Consider the following 15798-nt stretch of genomic DNA (forward strand, 5'->3'; position numbering starts at 1 on the left):
TACCTATTATTATTCTTGTTGGTGGACTTAAGGAGTTTAAGGAGACAGAGCATTTTAAGTTGTTTATGAGTTGAGATAATTTTGGTGTCGTAGGTTTGTCTTCGAATTAGACGAATTAAATTGTGTATGTTTATGCATAGGCTCCACTTGTCCATTGGTACTCTGTTTGTCCATGTTAAGATAATACTTTAACGTAATTTGATTATATGTTTTAATATTACAAGAATTATTAATTATTAATTTTAATGAGTTGTGAAATTTATTAATTTTTTAATTGTGTTGAGAAGATGAAGTGTTTATAAATTATAAATTATTGGGTTGGTTATTTGTTAAAATGAATTGAGAAGCTAAAACAATTGCACTGGATATTTTTTTGGTCGCAGATATAACATTTAAGTATTCAAATTATATTATTTTTCTAAATATTTCTATCATTCTTATTTTTCTTTTTTAACGTTCTATATTAAAAAAAATAAACGTGTCTCTGAATTGAGTATCCGTAAACAAAAGGTACCACAGCTGTTGCATGGATCCCGAGAAGCAGCTGTATATCATCACATGTCTACGTTGTTTGACTTTGAACAATAATAGCTCCCACGCTACCAAGTGTCGCGTGGATACACTCTCACTCGGAGCAACTTGCAAGTTCTCGGAGAGTGGCAGCTACCTCAATATAATGCGACAAGGGCAAGAGATAGCACTAATCGTGGCAATCTAGGTTTCGATGAAAGATGTACTTTAGGGTACCATTAATCTGCGTACTGTGACGGTGGAGCTAAAACTTTCCGACATCACTTTTTTTTGCTAATTTTTATTAGAATTACTTATTAGTATTAATTTGCTTTCTTTCTGCTCGCAGATGGGAGCAGCTCTTTCTGTCTTTCTTTCTTTAAATCCTTATGAATGGCCTTGGGACCTTCGAGTTTCAAAGTTTCTTTACACCGAATAAGAATTCGAGGAACTTGCCAGGAAAAATACCCTGCAAAATAGTGGTATAAATAGCTCGTAGATGATTAAAGAAGTGTACATAGGAGTGTAATCGGGATTATTTTTTAAAGTGTTTTTTTAATAAAAATTATTTTTAATATTTACATATTAAAAATATCTTAATAAAAAAATTCAAAATTTAACAAAAATCAAATTAAAAGGTAATTCAAAACTACCAAATCATTCTCAGAAAAAGACACTAAACATACAGGTGGTCATGGTCGGTAGGCTTCTCTTAACTCCACGCGAGTCACATCAACCTTTGATATCTCCGAGTCCCTATCAAATGCAATCTTCTACTAGCATCAATGACTTTGTGTGTGAGAATTACCACAAACAATGACTTTGTGTGTGAGAATTACTATAAACAATGACTTGGCTTGGAATTTGGAATACAAATTTGGTGCTTCTAGCACTAAAATAAGGAAGGCAATCGACATTACAATTGATAATGGTAGGTAATTGACTTGATTGGTTTAGGGTTGACCAATTCCTTGAGCATATTTTTTAGAAACGTTGCAATTAATAAAGAAAATATTTCTATTAATTTCCCTTCACATTAATGCACTTAATTGAAGCAGGGTATTGGCTTTACAATTAAAAAGGGTAGGTAATTGGCGTGATTAATTTAGCCGGCCAATTCCTTGAACGCAATTTTGAGAAACGTAACAATTAAAAAAATAAAAATAAAAATCTTTATATCAATCTCCTTCCACAATAATAATGCCCCACATTCTGATTTCTCAAATGGAATTGTGAATTAAATTAGTTCCTGAAATCATTTTTTAGACCAATATATTGGTAATATGATATGCATGCAATATAATTCATTCGATTCAGGCTAATCTCATCCCCTTTTACAAGTAAAATAAAAATAATGAAGCTAAAAATTAAAAAAAAAGATTCATTTTAGTCCAAAATTAAAAATATTAAAAAGAATGAATGAATACAAAAATTAATTAAAATAGGCTTAAGATCTAGAATTAACAACTTACTCGACTCACATTATTTTAGATTTATTTAATAGTTGAACACAAATATACTAAATTTAACACATTATCTTATCCATATTATCTTGAATTTAATTAATAACTAAATCAGGTATTATATATTATTAAATCTATGGTATTCTAAACTCTTTTAAACCACACAAATATTAAGAGAAGGAATGAATAAAAAAAATACTCAAAACATACTTTATATTCGAAAAGGAAAGAATAAAATATAAGTTGTTAAAAAAAAAAAAGTGGTTTGAAGTCAGCACAGATGGTTGGAATATGTCTACCTGTGCTGTGACACCCATAGCTCTGCATCTCTCTTGCTGTTTTTTTTTTTTCTATATATATATAAACCTCACTGATTTGCATTGCAAGAATAGCACAGGAAGCCAACCTATTAATTTGGCTAGCATTGAAAGAACAAACACAACAAATTCCTTTGACAAAGCAAGAGAAAGAGCCATTCTGTAAACAGTCCTTGGAACCTGCTTAAATCATTAACAAACCCCACATTGTTCGCTCCCTCTCACGTTTCTTACCAAATCTCCCATCTTTTATTATCCCTCCTTTCTCTTTAACATTCATTGGTTCTCCCCGTCTTGCAAAAGATTTTTTTGTTGCTCTGTCCTGCCTCAGATTGAGGTAACCCTGCAACGTTCCCTTCATTTCGTTCTTATGCTGTTGTCTATGTACTTTGATTCATTGTTTTTTTAAGACTGTTGTTTTTGTTTGTTAAGGTTAGGAAATGGGACATTATGGACATTTTCTTTGTATGAAACTTGCCCTGATATTTTTTTATTATGGATTTTTCCTGTTTATGTCGTTTTAATGATAATGGGGGGCCATGGAACGTAGCTGAATGGTTATTTTTTTTCCTTTCCAGTGTACTGGGCTAAAACTTTGTTCTTTGTCTGTTTAATCTGAAAGCTTCCACTTCTTTTCGCCTCCAACCTTGGAAATGTGTTATATTTCGGTCACTGCTGCCTCTGTCAATAGCTGTCTAGAGAAGAAGTAGAAAAAATGGTGTTTATGAACTCTCTCTCTCTGTGTTTTTTTTTCTTAATTAAAGGCGTGGGTGAACATTTGAGAACGCTAAAAAAAAAAAAAAGGGTCTTGATATCTCTAACATTCCATGCCTTTAATCCCATGTATTTTTATTTTGAATCAATTCTCCTTGTTTTGCTTATTTTCTAACAGTTATTGAGACCCATAGCTCTTGTTTGTTTGGAGTTTGAGAGAGATACCTGTGTTTCCTTTCCTAAAATGGGAATGGCCTTCTCATGCGCCCTTGCTGAATTCCATGAATTGGATAGTCCTTTCGACACTGTTCTTATTAGATCAATTAGTTTTGGGACTGCTTCGAAATCTGTCGGTTTTAATGTCTGTGATTCAGAACCTCATTCCATGAGATCATATGTTTCAGGAAAGATGATACTTGAAGAATGCCTTAGCTTTAAGGAGAGGGAATTCAGTACCACATTCTCCTTCAAAAGTACTGCCTCGGATATGGATGTGCTCGCTAGATCAATCATCAGTCCTCAAGTTGGAGAAAAGGGTAATCAGTTGACAAGGGAAGATAGCTTGCCTGACAAAAAACTTCACTTGTCATTGCTTGAGTCAGGGAACCAAAGACACCAGGCCGCGGTGACATTGCAGAAAGTGTATAAAAGCTTCAGAACCAGGAGGCAGCTGGCTGATTGTGCTGTTGTTGTCGAGCAGAGATGGTTGGTATTAGTCTATAGCTGCAATTCCTTTTGTATCTATTTCATGAACACAAATCTTTCTTTCGCTTTCCTCTCTGTGTAAACACACACACACAGACATATTCCAAAAGGTTTCTCTCTGAATTTTTTGTTGTGGGATATCTCCTTTTCGAAGATTAATGTTCTTGTGATATGTTTTGTAGGTGGAAGTTGTTGGAATTTGCAGAGCTCAAGAGAAGCTCCATATCTTTTTTTGATATTGAGAAACCTGAGACTGCAATTTCACGTTGGTCCAGAGCAAGAATGAGAGCTGCTAAGGTTCGTTCCAAAGAAATTGATGTGTGTGTGTGTGTGTTATCAAATTTATTGTACAGAATTTCTAAGTACCGGAATTTTTATCCTTTGCAGGTGGGAAAAGGCTTGTCGAAGGATGCAAAGGCTCGGAAGCTAGCTTTACTGCATTGGCTAGAGGCAGTAAGTTACAGTCTTGAAATAAAACTTTGGAACGGAGATACTGGTTCACTTTACCTCATATTGATCTTATTCTCTCTCTTTAATAGATTGATCCAAGGCATCGTTATGGACATAACCTTCAATTTTATTATGTCAATTGGCTTCATTGCCAGAGCACACAGCCTTTCTTCTATTGGTAAATTTTCTTGAAATTGAAGACTTGCATACGACAATGTCATCTTTGCTCCAGGAAAGACAATATTCACAGTTGATCTCAAACTCTTAAACTTGCAGGCTCGATATTGGAGCTGGGAAAGAAGTGAACCTTGATAGATGTCCTAGATCAAAGCTTCAACAACAATGCATTAAATATCTTGGTCCTGTAAGCATCATCACTTATTGTCAATCTTTTATTCTATTAGTCATGAGAGGACTTGCAAAATCTGGTGGTTGGTATAGTTACAGCTGTTTTCTGCTTCAATTTGAAATCTATTCCAAAGCCAGAAACTTTGATTGGAAAGTCAATATTTTTATATATTCGGCCATCTTTTTTGGCTTACCCAGCTATTAAAATCTGCTTACAAGTACTGTGTCTATCTTTCAGGCTGAAAGAGAATCTTTTGAAGTATCAGTGCAGAATGGGAGATTATTATATAAACAAAGTGGGAAACTTCTCCATACAATAGAAGGACCGAAGGATGCCAAATGGATTTTTGTTCTCAGTACATCAAAGACCTTGTATGTTGGTCTGAAGATCAAGGGAACGTTTCAACATTCAAGTTTCTTGGCTGGTGGAGCCACTCTATCTGCTGGAAGATTAGTCGTGGAAGATGGTGTTCTCAAGGTAGCATAGAAACTGTCTTTGGTAGCTTCACGAATTCCCCCCTTTCTGCCTAATTTTACTTTCTCTATATATTTATAATGTTCTTTCGATTTGGCAGGCAGTTTGGCCTCACAGCGGCCATTATCTCCCAACAGAAGAAAACTTCCAGGCATTCATGTCATTCCTCAGGGAACACAACGTAGATCTAACCGATGTAAAGGTAATAAACTATTAAGTTTGCTCTCAGTAACATCAATGAAGTTAGCATCTGCTATAAACCCCATGAAACAAAGATTTTTCAACAGTACACTATCAGCTGACAGCATCCAAATTAGTACCATTTCCCATGAATTAGGGTTGTTCTGAATATAGTGGTCTCTACAATTGACATTGGTAACAATTTCACCTCTGTAGGAAGCCAAAGGCTCATGCCTTTCTTTTATGTGGAAACTTTGTGCTCCAGGGTTCATAGCACATCGGTTATTACTTTTCAAGCTGTCATTTATGCATTTTCGGAATTGTTGTGGCGAATCATTGATGCACTTCTCTTCTTCTCTTATATATTCAGGAAAGCCCAACTGATGAAGAAGATGGATCTGTTATAAAAAAGGACATTCGTGGTAGCCTCCGAGACCAACCTGATGCAGATTTACTTGAAGACACCAAAGTAACAAATGTTGTCTTGGCTCTAGAGAACACAGTTTCAAGGAAACAAGATTCTAATGTGGCAGAAAATGCTAATCTGCACACATCAAAGTTGTCACGTGGATTCCAATTTAAAATTACTGAACTTGAAATACCAACAAGAGGAGATGTGTTTGACACTTTCAAAACAGAACAACTTGGACCAAGCTGCCAGGCTGAAGATCCTGATTCTTCTGGAGAAGATGGCTATGAGGCGGCAGGAGATTCATTTTTGACGGAGGAAGATTTCATGATTACTAAACTCAACTTGTTTGACGAAGATAACGAAGAAGCAAATGAGGAGCCCGTCCCCAAAGAAAAAATCCTCCAAAGGATAGATTCTCATAAAGGAATGCATTCATATCAATTGGCGAAGCAATTACCATCATCTAAATGGACTACTGGTGCAGGGCCACGGATAGGATGCATGAGGGATTATCCATCGGAGCTTCGATTCCGGGTGTTAGAGAATGCAAATTTGTCGCCAAGAACAAGAAGTGATAACTCATCACCACGGACCGCACCTCGGCTTAGCCGGAAGGTTTCATCACCAATGGTTTTGACACAAGTTTCATTATTTAAAGAAACATCATGCAGAAGTCCCCTTGCTCCAGACCAAGAGTTATTTTCACAAACAGCAAACCTTTAGACACTGTTGGATCAAGAATTTTTCTTTTGCTTACTTACTGGGATAGAATAGAAATGATATAGGGCATTCTTTGTATACGCCATTATCAATACCTCTCTTCTGTAGACAGTAGACACGCAAAAATGAAATAAAAAGGAAAGGGTTAAGCAGGCACTTAGCTGTCCCAACATTTGAGACAAAGGGTTTCTATATCATTCTTAAGGTTTCTTGAAGTCATCTGCAACATCTAAAATACCATTAGCCAGGGAGGACGAGGGACATCTCGTCTTGTGAGGGAGAATGTGAAGTCCTAGCCTTCCAGCTTTTTCAGGAGAAATATTTTCTTTCAGAACTCAAAACATTTACCTAGTGATCGCAAACCCAAAAACTGAACCTGGGAATCCTGAGATCAGCCCTTTCAAGCAAAAGAGCTGCAGAAAATTACCGTGTCACCAGGTTCCACGAGTTCCGATATACTTTTTATAGTTTGGTTAAATGCAAAACCGTCATCTTTATTGAACCGAAGCAATAAAAAACCATGCTTATCGACTTATAAATTATGATAATTTCATTAAAAAAACCGAAATAAATTATGATAATTAATTAAAAATTAAAAAAATATTTAAGAAAAAAATTAAAAGAAAAAAATTGAAAAAAAATATATAAAGCAAGTTTATCGACTTATAAATATATTGCATTTATCTAATATGCCTTTGTTGGTTTAGAGCTAACATGCTTAAATAAATTATTTTTACACAAGATTACATAATGATCATAATAAAAAAAAAAAAAAGATTTAACATCTTAATCAATAAAGAGAGTTTATGACAAAAAAAAATATGGTGCTTAAATTGTAACTAAAAAAAGAAAAAATCACATTTTATCCTCTAAAAATGACAATAATTTCCTTTCTACAGCATAGGTCTTATTTTAATATATTTTTAATAAAAAAATTATTTTTTAAAAATATCGCACATCTTAATATTATATACAAATTTAATCCATAACAAACTCAGTATTCCTATAGCATAGGTCTGCTGTCGATTATCCCTTTTCGTTGTGTGAATCGGTATTTTTTAACAATTTATTAAACCTAAATTCCTAATTACCTAAATACCCCAAACTAAGCCTACTCTTCACAACACAACCCTAATATTTTCTGCCTTCCTCTTTGCAAGAACCAGAAAACCAGCTACAGGCGGCTACTGCGTTCCTCTCAGGTTCCCTTCTCCGCGGTTCCTTACATTTTTTCTTGTATTTTTTAGCCATTCAATCTTTTTCGATGACTGGTTTGATCACAGTAGATCTCCTGAAGTATCTACGTCAATCGATCTCTTGTTCATGTATTTACGATTTAGTGAATCATTCTTGTTATTCACTTCTCTCTTTTGTTTTTGAAGTATTGTATGTTTTACTGGGAAAATACATATAAAGCAGGTAGGTCTGTTTGGTTTCTGGGAAATTCTGTGGGAAAAAATCTCAAAGTGCTTTATATGAATTGAGTTTTCATTTTTTTGTTGTTGTTACTGTTTGTTTTTGTGCGGGGCAAAGAGTAATGCCATGCATAATGTATTAGATAGATTATATGCTTTATATTTACAAAAGAAATTTAGGTTGTGGTTCTAGCTTGATAGTTAGACATATCTTTCGTAACATAAGATGGCCGATGTTACATGGCATATGCTGGATTTGGGTTAATTTGTGTTGGCCGATGATTTGATTGCTTCCCTTTTAATTATTTTATCAATGGGAATTTGTTGTTGCTCTTTATTAAGTCATTGCTGTACTGTTGTTCTATCTGGTGGATGGAATCCGGTAATGAACATTGACCTGGATTCTTGCCTCGTACAAGTTTGGTCATCTTAGCCTAACTCCTGGTTTCTTGCAGGATGGATTCTCAGATTAAGCATGCGGTTGTGATGAAAATCATGGGTAGGACTGGATCGAGGGGGCAGGTGACTCAGGTTAGAGTCAAGTTTCTTGATGATCCAAATCGGTTCATCATGAGGAATGTGAAGGGACCTGTGAGAGAAGGGGATGTCCTTACTTTGCTTGAGTCTGAAAGGGAGGCAAGGAGACTCCGCTGATCTACCAATGGTGTCATGAGCTTTCTTTTAATTGAAATATAGAAGTATTTTCTGTGTGGTTGATGTCAAAAGACTTGAAAGTTTGGTTCTTGAGTTGCTCCCTGATGTTTTTTTTCTTGCTTCAGAGTATTTTCTGTTTATTATTTTCAATGCACCGACCTTGCTGAGGAATTTTGCCTTCTTGTGGGATATATGGGTCCAATGTGCCTTTGTCGCACTACTCTGCTTGCTTGATGCAGTAAAAAATTATTGTTGCAATTTATTCTCCATTCAACCCCATTCCTTGTTCCTTGAAAGCCATTTTGGTGGTTCTCTGATTCTTCAGAGTTATAGTGCTTGAACTTTTTGTTTAAGATGCACATGATCCTGTTGTAGAGAGATTGATTTAGGCGGTTTATTTATTATAATTATTGTAACATATACTAAAACGCAGATGACAATCATTGTAAACTCTTTCTTTTGTCTTCAATTTTTTTCCGTCAATTTCATTCTTATAAACTAAATTGATTTCTATTTTGTCAAATATTATTAAAAAAAGACATTAAAAGATAAGGGACCAAAATGTTAAAATCAGAAAAATAATGGCCAGCCTATTCTGAAGCAAATTTCAGCTGGTTCGATATTTTATTTTTCTTATTTCTTATGCCTTGGTAGGAGAGATGAGAAAGGGATTCTTCGAATTATAGAGAAAAGAGATAAAATCATCAGCTAATAACGATTCAGCCATGAAGAAGATTGCTATTGAATTGGATTGAGGTGTTATTCGATGTATCTATTGAAGAAGATAGTCTTGAGCATAGAGGTGTTATTTGATGCATCTATTAAAGTCTCGAAAGGTTTTCGGGTTGGAGTTGAGTTTTGATTTTTGTAACAGTTTTTTGGGTTTTTATTTTTTTATTTTGGCTGTAAATGAGAGTATTCGGGTGGGATGTTTTGTGTGTTTTTGAATAAAATGGGTTTTAGTGTTTTAATATGTAATATTGGATTGATTGAAAAATAAATTGCATGGTTTTTTTTTAGAATTATTATTATCTTAAATAAGTTTTTATTTTTGAATTGACGCTAAATTTTTTCATCATGTATTTTTATTATATAATTAAAAAATATTTTATAAAAAACAAATTATTAAATTTAGTGGAGCCCATAATATAATTTACTTGAGACTAAGATCAATGTAATTTTTTATAATCTCAATAGTTTTTTGTGAAAAAAATATCATATTTATCTAATTTATATTTTCACCTGTTATTAAATTTGAATTTTAATCTAAGAAATTAATTAATTTAATTTGATTCAATTTGCATATAATATAGTTTAAAAATCGAGTTAAATAAACAGGGAGGTTGTGAAATTTCAGGTCTGCTTGTTATATCAAGTTGAATAATATAGTTAAAAAAAAATTATGTTAGTAATATTTTTTTAATATTTAAAAAATTAAGTTGATATTTAGGGGAGCCAATAAACAAATATATAATATTTGCTTTAAGCGACCAACAATTCCACGTGGCTGAGGAGATGGGCGATTTTGACGTCGCAAGTTCAATTCTTGATGTAGGTGTTTTTGAATTTTGGAACATTATGTAGACTTTTGCTTACAAAGTTCGAATCCCTCTCTTTCCGCATCTTCACCTAATTCATCAATATTTACTGAAATGTTATCTTTCTTTGATATTAATTCCCAAGCTTGAATAACTAAACCAGTTAATTATATAAAAAGAAGAAGCCCAACAAGCTAGAGCCCAAGATACCTCAACCCACACCCGCTTTCACGCCTGACCAAAACCCTAATTCTATTTCGAAGCCGCTATATATAGCTAAAAGCCTTGGTCGTTCTAGCTTTTCTGTAATCCCCAGCACCGAGAGCTCAGTGCCGCTTGCCTCTCTATCTCTTCGATTTCCAGGTCTGCAACTCACAGTCTCTTTCTCTATCTCTTAAAATATAACAAACAGCGTTTCCTCTGTGAACGTATTTGTTTGTGCAGGTAACAAGCGAAGATGGCAGCAGCTGTGGTGGCTCCACCAAACCCAGAAGCTAATCAGGCTATCTACGATGTCAAGCTCTTCAATCGCTGGTCTTTCGATGATATTAATGTATTTTTCCTTCCTTTTTCCCTAATAGGCTCACCATTAACTGATCTGTAATTCGATTCGTGGTTGATTTATGAAGTAATTGGATTTGACCTATCTTTTCTAGGATTTGAATGTTTGGTCGTGTTGGGCTTACTGCCTAGTGAATGTGATCTTTTAAGTGGTAAAATTTGAAGAGATTTGTAATTGTTTTCTATTGTTTTTGCTGTTATTTTCTTGTGTATTGTATTACTAGAAGAATCCTTGGTAGACTGATGAGATAAAATAAAAAATTTGTACTAAAAGATTTCGTAGTTGGGGAATCATGTAACGTTTTTGTGGTTTTTATGGTGTGTAGAGCTGCAGGTGAAGTTGGTTCACTTTTAATTAGTGATGATGGCTCCTGTTTGCTTAGTTGTTTTCGTAGCTAATTGGATCTTAAGGGTACATATTTTCATGGTCTTGAAAATCTTAGTTTGTCTATTTCATGGCTTTGTTTGCTGAGTCGGTAGTCTCGGTCATTCTGATCAGCAGTTGCATCTTAAGTTGATGTCTAATTCATTCATGATATTTGGAACTGATGGATGCCACTGGGATCTCTGAAATTGATTGATTAAACATCTTAGAAATTGCCTTATAAATTATTGGGCTGTATAATGCTACTCCTTAGATTTGGATTTGGTTTGATTTTATTTTGGTGGTCAGGTAAATGACATTTCTCTTGCTGACTATGTCGGAGTCCAAGTTAAGCACGCAACATATGTCCCCCATACAGCTGGAAGATACTCTGTCAAGCGTTTCAGGAAGGCCCAGTGCCCAATTGTTGAGAGGCTCACAAACTCTCTTCAGATGCACGGCAGAAACAATGGGAAAAAATTGAAGGCTGTGACCATTGTCAAACATGCCATGGAGATCATTCATCTTTTGACTGATCAGAACCCAATCCAAGTTATTGTTGATGCTGTGGTCAACAGGTTTGTGATCAATTACATAGTTTTGTTTCTTATAGATTGGTCACTGTTAGTTATCAGCGGAAGATTAGTATTTATTGTGTTCTTATCTTGACATGGTATTTTTCTGTTATTGCTCCCTTTCTGTTCACCTCACAACTTTTTTGATGGTTTATAACAGTGGGCCTCGTGAAGATGCCACTCGTATTGGCTCAGCTGGTGTTGTAAGACGTCAGGCAGTTGATATTTCACCTCTTAGGCGTGTAAACCAGGCCTTGTATCTCCTTACCACTGGTGCTCGTGAGGCAGCTTTCAGGAACATCAAGACCATAGCTGAATGCTTGGCTGATGAACTTATCAATGCAGCCAAGGGTTCCTCAAACAGGTGTTTTTCCTTTCTCCTTGATTGTTTTTTCTTTGATAATTGCTTTTCTGTATTTTTACCGAGTGGTTTTTTTTCCTTCAGCTATGCCATTATTGAGTAGTTTTTTTTTTTTTAATCTTCAGCTATGCCATTAAGAAGAAAGATGAGATTGAAAGAGTTGCTAAGGCCAACCGTTGAGGAATTCTTTCAGAATGGTGGAATGGAGTTTTGTTATTTTCGGACAATTTTTGTCGTTTGTTTGTTTTGAATCTTCAGCCAAGACATGATACTTATGTTTTGTTTGTTGTACGACGGCAGGAGTAACTCTTTTTATGTATGGAGTTCCATTATAATGTTAAGAATGTAGTAACTTCAGTTCCGTTAGTCTTTACTCGCTGGGTTTTTGGTTTCTTAGATGGCTGGTTGTTTATCTCTAATCTTCTTTCAGCTGAACTGGTCTGGTTATCTTAGGATGCTGCCTTGTTAATGTGTCTTCCGAGTGTAGACCTTTGTTTTACACCCTTTGAATTCCAAACTCATCCTTTCTTAGTTCAACTGCTGATTTGGAAATCCGGCGTTTTAGTTTGCTTATGATAACATTGCCTAGCTCGTTAGTAGCCTGTGGGACTTCAACTCTGGATACTGCCAACAACGCTAGGGTGTTTACCTATAAATATTATCTTGTTAACTATTTGGTCAAGGACTTCATCCTTGACACACTTAAGGAGCAGCAATGGCCTCTATTCTCTCCCTGTTGGAGGACAGGGATGTTTCTGGGTGGATGACAGATGAGTGGTTTCAATGACTTTTAGGGTAGAAGAATTGGAGAAGTTTGGAAAGTCCCCACCCTGGTTAATCTCGCTGCTCTGTCATTACGTTTATGGTGTCAGAATTTGCAGTTCTTATTAATTGACTGTAATTTACGGAAGGATCATGTCAATTGATATTGATGGCAGTTGGTAAATGGAGCGTGATGATTATAATTGTGAAAAGGTACGGCTCTGCTTGATTAACATAATTCCACTGTACCGCGAGGTTGTTTTTCACATCCCATGGACCTTCGTAGAACACTAGAATGATTCTAAATTTTAGCCCACATTGTCCTCCCCGGACGGTTATATTTTCGGGGCACTAGGATCTCAATCGGCAAGCGATTATGGAAAATGTGTTGTGCTAGTATTTTCATAAAGGTTAAATTTGATGACTCCTGGCAAGTAAGTTTTGATTTTCAGATTGAGTCCTGTTAACAAGTATTTAGAACTCTTTCATCTAGCTATAGTATTTATTTTTAATTTTTAATTATTTTTATCATGAAATCTTCATTGTCATAATTAAAATACAAAGCCTCTAAGATTTCTAGTTTATATTGATGGCCTTTATTATACTCCGACTTAAATTAATTTTTTAATATAAAAAATGATAATAGTAAGAAAAATTTAAAACTCATATTATTGATTTAATGTTATTTAATAAATTCAACTAATTTAATAATATAATAAAAAATAGAGAATGACAGAAAATAAATTAAAAAAATTACATCAATTAACTATAAATAATACACTATCAATTTCATGGAAATATACTCTAATATTCTTAAAAGAACTTCATGATCTTATATGATAATAAAATAAAAATTAAATGAGAATGAGAAAAAAATTCCTAACAAATCATGAATTCAAGTTCCTGATTAACAAAATTAAAATTAATAAAATATTGAGAGATAAAATTTAAAAAATATTAATAAAAAAATATTTCAAAACAAAATAAATAGTAATTAACAAAATGAGAGCCAAATTTAATATAAAAATAAAATGATACCAAATATAGAGGGATAAAATTTTTAAAATGATTGAAAACAAAACAAGAAACAATTTATAATCAATCAATTAACAACAATAACAATATTAAATTGCTCATTAATATTCCTTAAAATCAAATTTTGATTTTAAAAAGTTTTAAATAGATTTTTTATATGATTTTATCACTTATTATTATTTTTTTAGCCTTCAATAACATACAAAATATAGACACATTATTTTGATATATATTTTCTTAACTTTCTTTGACAATCATGAATTTTTTTTGAATAGTTATTCCCATTAAAAAAAAACTTTTACTAAAATAATCGAGATATGCATCAATAAAAAAATTGAGTTTACAGTTGAAAAATATATTTTTTCAAATTATTTCAAATAGCTTAAATTTTTAACAAATTTTTATTTTAATGATCGCTCTTTTTATTAGAAAAATATGCTCCTAATAAAAAAAAATGTTGTTGCTTTTAAGAAGATTTAAAAAATTACAGAGATGTTCTTGATTCCCTGATGGATAATTATATATAAGTAGGATACGTGTAAATTTGATAATAATTTGCCTTTTAAGAATAAAATGTCTATATTTAATCTTATTCTATTTGTTTTTTCATTAAATTAAGAAAGCATGACAAAAAAACAAAAATATGTTTTTTGTTAAAAGGAATATATTAATAACAAAAGGAGGGATTGAACTAAATTTTTTACAATGGTCTTGAAATTATTTATTTTCTAAAAAAACAATTTTATTATTAAATGATTAAATAAAAAATTCAAAGAGCTCCCCCAATATAAAATCATATATCTTAATATATATTTTTATATTGAATTTTCAACTTGATTTTTAGTTGAAATTATCAAATTCATTAGCATTTATTTGTACATATACTTTATAATATATTTTTTTTAAAGGCATGTATCAACTATTAAGTTTGCGATTAATTTTTTTTTAATGATAAAAAGACGTTAACAACGCCCATATTTGTTTTTTGCGTTAAAAAAATTGCTTTAACTCATAGTGTAGCACAGGAATAAAACTAGCTAATAGAAATAAACATATTTCAATATCAAATTTAATTATTTCTTATAAATTAAATTTGAGCAACCATCTATTTTTATCTCTTTTCTGTAAATTTTTTTTTATAGAAATAAAAAAAAATGAAGTTCTGGATACAACTTTTTTTTTAAAAAAGAATGCTATTGATGTTTTATCCTTTTTAATTTTAGTTCCCTTAACTCTCAATCTGTTCTAAATAGCAATGTTGATTTATTTTGTAAAATGCAAAAAAAATGACACTTTTTAAAGAACACGATAACCTATTAAAATTAAATCAGAAGAAATAAGGAAATTCAAACACTAATAAATACAATATCTAATTACTAAATAAAAAAAATTGAAATAAAAAAAAACAAGTCACTGTACGAATTCACAAAGACTTGTGAGGGGATGAATAGTAAAATCAAGAGCCCTCGTAGATCTTGATCTTAACGATGGCAGACACCTTTAATACCTCACTCACCTGAAAAATAATAAATAATTCATTAAAAACCAGGCTCACTCTCTCCCTCTCTTCCTCTAGCTAGCCATGTCCATGTCAGTCTTCAAGACGATGAAACTTGTTCCATTAACCGTTAAAACACTGCACCACAGGATCATCAGAAACACTGTAATAGGTCCTCGAAGACAGCCACTTATCATTAATCGTTCGTACTCGACAACCCCAACTGGACGAACAAAAAAGCCATGGACAGATGCAATGAACGTGCTGTACAACAGAATATCGTCACTTGCAGATCAAAGGATCACCATTTCACTATTTCTCAATCAATGGGTCCTTGAAGGACAACCTGTCAACAAAAATCAGCTCCGTGAATTCATCAAGGAGCTCCGGTTCCACAAACGATATGCTCATGCTCTTGAGGTATATATATATATATGTTTGTGTGTGTGTGTGATGCGTGCATACTGAAATTGGTTTTGATTGAACACAGTGGGTTCTTGAGAGCAACCAATTTGGTTGCTTAATGAGTGTTTGCTATTTTTTATATATAGCTTTCTGTTTTTGTATTTGGGGTACCGATAATGAAGGACAGAAACATATTGTCTGAACTCTGAAGTTTTTGATTTGGCCCCAAATATCTAATTATTCATTTATTTGAAAAACAAGTCTAATAATCTCAATTTTGAATCGTTTTTTTTCTTTTTTCTTTTTTTTTTTGGGGGGGGGGGGGGGGGGGGGGGG

The 15798-nt window shown here is 33.3% G+C and overlaps 3 protein-coding genes across 4 annotated transcripts in view; all 3 read left to right on the top strand.

Annotated features, from left to right (window-relative positions):
- The first annotated feature begins 2941 nt into the window (after nucleotides 1–2941).
- On the top strand, nucleotides 2942–6707 carry LOC105136051 (uncharacterized). The gene is made up of 8 exons (XM_011041226.1): nucleotides 2942–3709; nucleotides 3892–4006; nucleotides 4097–4162; nucleotides 4249–4337; nucleotides 4436–4523; nucleotides 4746–4985; nucleotides 5083–5184; nucleotides 5533–6707. Exons 1-8 carry the CDS (start codon nucleotides 3249–3251, stop codon nucleotides 6295–6297), a joined length of 1926 nt encoding a protein of 641 aa, XP_011039528.1. The 5' UTR covers nucleotides 2942–3248; the 3' UTR covers nucleotides 6298–6707.
- Nucleotides 6708–10158: 3451 nt separating this feature from the next.
- Nucleotides 10159–12154, top strand: LOC105136052 (40S ribosomal protein S5). Of its 2 annotated transcripts, none has more exons than XM_011041227.1 (5): nucleotides 10159–10264; nucleotides 10346–10454; nucleotides 11136–11404; nucleotides 11562–11765; nucleotides 11888–12154. In XM_011041227.1, the coding sequence occupies exons 2-5, from the start codon at nucleotides 10359–10361 to the stop codon at nucleotides 11940–11942; spliced, it is 624 nt and encodes a 207-aa protein (XP_011039529.1). In that variant the 5' UTR covers nucleotides 10159–10264; nucleotides 10346–10358; the 3' UTR covers nucleotides 11943–12154. The 2 variants fall into 2 exon arrangements, with proteins under 2 accessions (XP_011039529.1, XP_011039530.1); XM_011041228.1 differs by having other exon boundaries at nucleotides 11847–11933.
- A 2902-nt stretch (nucleotides 12155–15056) lies between these two features.
- Nucleotides 15057–15798, top strand: part of LOC105136086 (uncharacterized) — a 7161-nt gene continuing 6419 nt past the window's right edge. Inside the window, exon 1 of the mRNA XM_011041272.1 lies at nucleotides 15057–15477. Within this exon, the coding sequence (XP_011039574.1) occupies nucleotides 15142–15477 (336 nt within the window). The 5' untranslated portion in view covers nucleotides 15057–15141. The remainder of the gene's footprint in view (nucleotides 15478–15798) is intronic.

The sequence above is a fragment of the Populus euphratica genome, unplaced genomic scaffold, assembly GCF_000495115.2.
Source record: "Populus euphratica unplaced genomic scaffold, PopEup_1.0 scaffold156.1, whole genome shotgun sequence".
Lineage (NCBI taxonomy): Eukaryota > Viridiplantae > Streptophyta > Magnoliopsida > Malpighiales > Salicaceae > Populus > Populus euphratica.